The sequence below is a fragment of the Giraffa tippelskirchi genome, chromosome 4 (genome assembly GCF_054371585.1).
Source record: "Giraffa tippelskirchi isolate mGirTip1 chromosome 4, T2T-mGirTip1v1.2.pri, whole genome shotgun sequence".
Taxonomy (NCBI): Eukaryota; Metazoa; Chordata; class Mammalia; order Artiodactyla; family Giraffidae; genus Giraffa; species Giraffa tippelskirchi.
In genome coordinates, this window is record NC_137278.1 from 127,215,021 (window position 1) to 127,222,820 (window position 7,800).

Below are 7,800 nucleotides of genomic sequence, written 5' to 3' on the forward strand. Positions count from 1 at the left end.
GTCCCTATTCTCTTGGGGGAGATAGATATTAATTTAATGATCACTTAAACAAAAGTAAAATTCTACCAGTAATAAGTACCGTGAAGGAGGGAAACTCACACCCTGGTAGTTACTGTGGAGGCTGGGGCTGGCTCCCTTGGCACATTCCAGGCTACTGGGAATGCTGGCACCTTGCTTTCCTGTTAACTGGTTTCCCAGAAGTTCCAGTTCCACAAAACAATGTATTCAGAATAGGGAAATGGGGAGGGGAAACCTGGTTTGTTCCCAGGTCCAATCCTGAGCCAGATTCCCAGAGCCGATCCCTACTCTCAAATAAATAAGGCCCCTTCCAGGCAGCAGCCTCTTCTGCAGCACCAAGCAGCCTCCCCAGGGAAAACGGATGTTGCTATAGCCCCACCATGAAATTCCTCTACATCCTGCTGCTGGCCAGCTTGGCCACCATCTCTCTCGCCATCCTTAACAGTGAGTCTGGCTTCCATCAACCTCCCCCTGTCCCCTGGGGTCATTGAGCCATGGCTGGAGAGACCTCAGTGCTCCAAAGGCCTTTCCTTCATCCTTGTGATGTGTTGTATGAAGAGGTCAGGAGAAGCAGTCAGAATCAAACATTCACACCTGGATAAACTTAGGGACGGAGGCAGGGGGCTAGGACACATGACCCCAGGAATCCTGCACCCTAGAAAACCTGCAGCTGGGGCCAGAGGGGCCAAACTGAACCCAAATCAGGGCAGACTATGGGTCAACAGAGATTCAGATTAGACTCAATGTTCAGATGATACTGGAAACCCCCGGTAGAGTCACTACCCCTCCGTGGAGCTTTCTGCCTTCCTCTGTACAGTGAGGCCAAGACATAGACACACATACATTCAACAGCTATTTATTGAGCACCTAATGTATGCCAGACACATAGTTGTAGATGCTTGGAATACACTCTCAAAATACAGGGATCTCGGTCATCATTGAGATTACACCCTAGGGGAATAAACCAACAGTAAGCACATTAAATAAATGCCAGTGTGATAGAAGTTTGAAGGAAAACATAAAACATGGTAAGGGAGAGAAGAATGCTGGGGTGGAAGGGGCTGCATAAGAGCATCTCACATGTTAAATGTCTTCAGACCTTCGGAAAATTTAACCCTCTTCTTTTTCAGAGCCAGAAGATGAAACCCACATGAAGGCTCAGCCCACAGATGCCTGTAAGTCTCACATTGGCATCCTTTAAAGTAAGTCAGTGGTGGTAAAAGATTGTTCAGTGAGTGACGAACAATGATGAATTCTCCATCTGAGAAAGAGGTGGAGCAAAGACAATCCCTTCTGATGTTGAATCTTAATCCTTCCTACAGCACTAACTGGCCAAGCTCTAGGGGCCAGAAGCTCTTTGAACAGCACTTCATGCTGGTTAGTCATTGGAGATGGGTGTGGGGACTACATCTCACACCTGAATTCTAGCAGATGAGGAGTTTCAGCTCCCCCTGAGATGAGGATGCTTCTGGGGGCTCCTCAGTCCCAAGCTCCCTACTCCACAAAAGCCTTGAACATTGCAGGATTCTGCTTTGTGAATTATCCATAAATATGATTTAATCTCAGGCTAACTTCACACAAACACACACACACACACTTTACCTGGCAAAAGCCAGAGAAGACAGATTCAAGGGATACTGAAAATTCACGAAAAAAAATTAAAAAAGAACCAATATTTACTGGACCCCCTCCTATGCGCCAGACAATGGGACAGGTATTTACATAGTTATTTCCTTTTCATTAGGAAGGTAAATTTGCTAAAAGTGCAGGTCCTAGTCAAAGGCATCCAAAACCAGGTGCTTGTGGATTTGGATGCTGGCATGGGACAACAATCCTGCTCTATGATAACTGAGCAATGACTCAACCCTGGCGGCCACCAGTGTTAAGGGAGATAACACAGCATGGACTGGCTACTCCTCACCATTAGCTCTTTCTCTGCCCTCACTTCCTCCATTATCTTGGTCCCAGCTGCTCAGTTCATCATCAGCAACCTCCAGATCTCCAATGAGGACCTTTCTAAGGAGGCTTCCATCTCCAGAGAAGAGTTGATTTCCAAAGAGCAAATTGTGATTAGATCTTCCAGGAGACCACAGAATCAGAATCCCAAGCTGCCTCTGTCCATACTCGAGGAAAAACATCTCAGAAATGCTGCCCTTGGATCAGAAGAGACTACAGAACTCACTCCCAGTGCTGGTAGGAGCTGGGGGAAGGGGGAAGGGGCTGGGCAAACAGTAAGCAGCAAAAAGGGGTGGAAGTGGTTGGGTTAGAAAGAGAAAGGAAGCTGCAGTAAAACAGAATGAGAGAGGAATTGAGAAAGTAGCACTGAAATATATATACTACCATGCATAAAATAGCTAGCTAATGGGAAGTTGCTGTGTGACACAGGGAGCTCAACCTAGTGCTCTGTGACAGCCTAGAGGGATGGGATGCAGTGGGAGGTGGGAGGGAGGGGACATATGTATATCTATTGCTGATTCATGTTGATGTACAGCAGAAGCCAATACAACCTTGTAAAACAATTATTCCCCAATTAAAAATAAATGAAAAAAATTTTTTTAAGAAATGAGAGTTAAAAGCAAGTCAAAGAACCCATTAGTTGCCTTTGCCAGTGCTGTGAAAAGCTGTTGCTGGAGTGTGGGGGAGCAGTGAGGGTGCAGGGGAATAGCTCTACCCTGACTTTTCTCTCCCGATATTCCCCAGCATCCAACACAGAAGGAAAACTGATGGAGCTCGGTCATAAAATCATGAGGAATCTGGAAAACACAGTGAAAGAAACCATAAAATATCTGAAAAGCCTATTCCTTCACGCCTCTGAAGTCGTGAGGCCATAGTAATGGGGATGCCCACAGCCCAGGTGAGCCGCTGCGCGTGCCTGCAATACCCACACCACTTGCCCCATCATCACCATCTCTCAGCTCCTCGAGTCCTTCATTAAAGCATTGCATCCCAAGCCTGGCTCTGTGTTGGCTTTGTAGCACCAGGAAGGAAGGCGCAAGTCCCCCACTCTACCAGGATTCTTCCTTTAGTTACCCCAATCCTTTGATTTTAAACCCTTCCTCCTTCTCCACCGGCTTCTCTGGTGGCTCAGTCTGTAAAGAATCTGTCTGCAATGCAGGAGACCTAGGTTCAGTCCCTGGATGGGGAAGATCCCCTGGAGGTGGGCATGGCAACCCATTCCAATATTCTTGCCTGGAGAATCCTCATGGACAGAGGAGCCTGGCAGGCTACCATCCATGGGGTCGCAAAGAGTCGGACATGACTGAGCAACTAACACACACTTGCTTACTTACTTACTTCCTCCTCAGTTTACAAACGTGTTCAAGTCTCCACATCCCAAAATATTCTTTGTGAAGTCTTGGCCCTTCTCTCCAGCTGCCCCTCCACCTCATGCACCTCTGTCCCCAGGCTCCCTCACCCACCATGCCCACCTCACTGGCCTGCAGTCTGCTTGCCCACCCACCAGCCTGCAGCAACTGCTCTCCCAAAGCCCACTGAGCCCAGTGAACCCTGTGACTGTTTCACAGTCCTGATGCTCTTCACTGTCTGCAGAACTGGATAGAACATTCTAGAATGTTCTTCCCAGGGAGATGCTGCACTGTCCTGGTTCTCCAAGCTCAAGGTTCTGGCCCCTGCACATTTCTGACTGCATGCTGTGCTCCAAGCCCCATCCAGTGCCTTCTCACTCCTTCCTTCTTCCCCTTTCTTCCTCATCCATACCCTCATCTGCCAAGACTTCTGCTTCAACTCAGGGTGGGCGACTCCATCTATACACACAACAAACATTCACCAAGTGCTTCCTACGTGCCAGATTCATCTACAAATGTGTGCCAATCTCCCTCAACTGCAGCCAGTTTTCACTGTCAAGGCATATGGAACTCATTGTGGGGGAAAGAGCATGGGAAAATAAGGTAATAAATTTCTTTTTTCTTGCAACTGGAGAGAAGACTCTTTACTCCAGGACAGATAGGATGACAGGAAGGGAGACGTGAGATAATAGAAAATGTGTATATTGGTCTCTGCCCCTGGTTCTTGGCACAGAGCTCATAATTTCCTAAGTGATGAGCACGTTTAGGAGCATCTCTTATTCTAACATTGGTCTTTGGCCCCATCTATGACACAGGGCCTCTAAAACCCTAGTAAATTCCTAAGTGATAAGGGCATTAGGAACATCTTCTGTTGTATTGAGGCAACTCTGAACGAGCTCCTGGATGGCAAACCATGGTTAGAAGCTGGGAATTTTCAGCCCCACCCCCGACTTGTCCAGAGTGAGGGCAGGGCCTGGAAATGGAGTTAATAACTGATCATGCCTATGTGAGGAAGCCTCCATAAAATCCTGACAGTGCTGGATTCAGAGAATTTCCAGGTTGGGAACACATCCACAGACCAGGAGGGTGTGCAGCCCAACTCCACAGGGACAGAAGCTCCTGCCATCAGGACCCTCCCAGACCTCGCCCTGTGTATCTCTCCACCTGGCTGTTCATCAGTATCTTGTATCACATCTTTTAATAAGCTGGTAAATGTGTTTTCCTGAGTTCAGACATCAGGGCCATTATGTGCCCAGAATCTAGTGCATGGCTATTTGTGGGGGTTTTTTCAGGGCTTGGGTGGGGGCCAAGAAACTCTTAGTGAGAGTTCAAGGTGCAAGATATTGTGGAAATGCCTCATGAGTGCATTCTCCACCGAGGCTCTCTATTGCTGCTGCACCTGCTGCTTGGGGAAGAGCCTGTCTGGTCGGTGCTCCTCTTGAATGTGATCTTCAGTGGGCAGCTCGTGGCAAAACAGGGGCAGAAATCTAGCTGACTCAGTCAGGGCAGAATACAGTTGGAACACAAGAGGTGATGGCCAGGCATCTCCATGACAGTTTCCTCCTGACAGGTGGGGGCACTGAGCTCAGCCAATCCCATGCTTGCACCGCACCATAGGAGAAACTCAGTGGTGCCTGAGAGAGCAGCACCTCACCAGGATGCTGTCAGTCCATGCCATCTCTTCCCCAACATGTGAATTTAAACTCCAACTAGGAGAAACCTCCAACTGTTACAGAGTCCAAGCTCTCTCTGCTAGCCACATGACAGGCCAATGAATCGGAGACAAGGTGTTGAGTCAGCTCACCAAGAAGATGGCAGACTAATGTCTCAAAACAACCACCTTATCAGGGTCTGGATGCCAGGTTCTTTTGCAGATCAGAGATGGGAGGAAGTGAGGAAACAAACCACACAGGCCGTTAATCTTGTAAATATCTCCTAGAATGGCTAGGGGAGGTTGTGGGGAGGAGAGAGGTATGGGTTAGTTTCTTCCTTCCTGCCATCTACAGGTAGACAGGGTTCTGAACAAAGGCACTTTAGTTTAACAGCCAGGCAGAGTGGCAGGATTCTGAGACAGACCATTATGTATGATTATAATAACAAAAGCAATGGAAAGCAAGTTAAAGAAACAGTTCCAACCTGGAGTCAGAATTGGCTTTTCTCTGCAACACAATGGAGGATTGATTTGGGGGTTAATTTTGCCATAGCAGGATGAGGGCATGCCTACCATGTCTTCTCTCAAACAGGGGCACTTAAGACATGTCCGTCATCCTACAATACGTAGAAATTTAAAATAATTCTGCTAGCAGTCCCAATTTAACTCAGATGCATCTATTTCTTCCCTGCATGAATTCCCTTTTGTGTATGTTTCATCTTCTCAGTGACTATGTGTCCTGACTCCACAAATTCCTGGGTGTGGGCATGAGCAATACACATACCACTCAAATAACCGTGTTCATTTAAAAATTACCTACCTGATGACACTCACACTTCTCCCCCCAAACCACCTGGGCCTTTCGGCCCTCTTGCTGGGCAACTGTCTACACTAGTTTCCTGGGTCCATGCTCCCTCTAGCGGCCTCGCTCCGCTTTGTATTGTCAAATCTTCCCATTCGTCCTCCTTAATCTAGAAATGAATATTGTGCTCTTTTCTAGTTCTGCCCTTAAAACCATCGAGGTGTGAAAATATTTCCTTTTTCTCTTCATACATCTCAAGCACTCTCTCTAAAAACTCAACATTTTTCTCAAGAAAATCTTCTCTTTTCCCCTAGTTTGAGCAATAGAACATCCTTCTTTTTCTCCTTCTCCTTACTTGCTGACTTTTCTCACTATGAGACCAAGACTTGTATCTCACGTGGACCCCATGCCTGCTTGATTTCCTGAATAAATCTGATTTCTAGAGACAGAATGTTCCAGGTACAAGATTTGCTCATTTCTCTCTTAACTTTCAGTTTGCGATAATTTCAAATTGAGTTTTTTTCCACTTTCACACACATTGGCATTTCCTCCATATGAGGGGTCCTGGTCTTTTTATCAGTATGAGGTCCACCACACCTCTGTGGTTAATTCCACAGCAAGTTGCACAACGTCTGAATACACAGGGCTAACTTAGTAAAGGTAGAACTCCAAGCCAACTTGAAACTATGTAGCAGGAAATAATTCTAGGAATCTGGGGACAGGCCATAAGCAAAACCCCTCCATGGTTCCTTCTGTGACCCTAAGTGAAATTCATAACAGCATAGATAATCAGGATCTGGGACACCCAATTGAGTATCACTTACAAAAGATGAGCACAAATAATCTGAAGTAAAGTTTTAAGTCTTGTGCTCTGTACCCACATACAACTGTGATAATTTCTTTCCAGCTTCAACTGTACCTATAAAGCTGCAGGCCAGAGGTAACTTCAGAGCCTTTTGCCTTTTTAAATCCACTGTGCTGGGTCCTCATGGGCTTCCCTAGTGGCTCAGTTGTAAAGAATCCACTTGCAATGAAGGAGACTGAAGAGATGGGAGTTTGATCCCTAAGTCGGGAAGATCCCCTGGAGGAGGCCATGGCAACCCACTCAAGTATTCTTCCTGGAGAATCCCATGGACAGAGGAGCCTGGTGGGCTACAGAGTCCGTAGGGTTGCCAAGAGTCGGACACGACTGACGTGACTGAACACACACACACACAGGTATTGGGTCCCCAAAGGCCAGTCCTTGATTTTACCATCAGGGCCATAGGAAGGCCCACTATGTTGTCATCCCTTCCCACTCTGAATCTGGTCAGTGGAGAAAGCACCCAGAGAACAGAGGGCAGAAGAGAGACAAAGTAACAGTTTTATTAATGACGGTACCAGTGCCAGACAACCCACAGCACTCTGACCTCCCTGGCCAGCTGAGCTGGAGAGTACAATTGAGACACAAGACTGAAAGGAGCCTCCTCTCCTTCGGGCAGACAGACTGAAACCACAATCACAGAAAATTAGCCAGTCTGATCACATGGACCACAGCCTTGTCTAACTCAGTGAAACCAAGCCATGCCATGTAGGGCCACCCAAGATGGTCAGATCATGGTGGAGAGTTCTGACAAAATGTGGTTCATTGGAGAAGGGAATGGCAAACCATTTCAGTATTCTTGCCTTGAGAACCCCATGAACAGTATGAAAAGGCAAAAAGATAGGACACTGAAAGATGGACTTCCCAGGTCGGTAAGTACCCACTATGCTACTGGAGATCAGTGGAGAAATAACTTCAGAAAGAATGAAGGGATGGAGCCAAAGCAAAAACAAAACCCAGTTGCGAATGTGACTGGTGATAGAAGCAAGGTCCGATGCTGTAAAGAGCAATATTGCATAGGAACCTGGAATGTTAGGTCCATGAATCAGGGCAAACTGGAAGTGGTCAAACAGGAGATGGCAAGAGTGAACATCGACATTTTAGGAATCAGCGAAGTAAGATGGACTGGAATGGGTGAATTTAACTCAGATGACCATTATAT

The 7,800-nt window shown here is 46.9% G+C and overlaps 1 protein-coding gene across 1 annotated transcript; it reads left to right on the forward strand.

Moving 5' to 3' along the window:
* Nucleotides 1-398: 398 nt before the first annotated feature.
* LOC145544627 (glycosylation-dependent cell adhesion molecule 1-like) lies at nt 399-2,849 on the forward strand. The gene is made up of 4 exons (XM_081587497.1): nt 399-462; nt 1,149-1,193; nt 1,987-2,211; nt 2,719-2,849. The coding sequence occupies exons 1-4, from the start codon at nt 399-401 to the stop codon at nt 2,847-2,849; spliced, it is 465 nt and encodes a 154-aa protein (XP_081443623.1).
* Nucleotides 2,850-7,800: the final 4,951 nt, after the last annotated feature.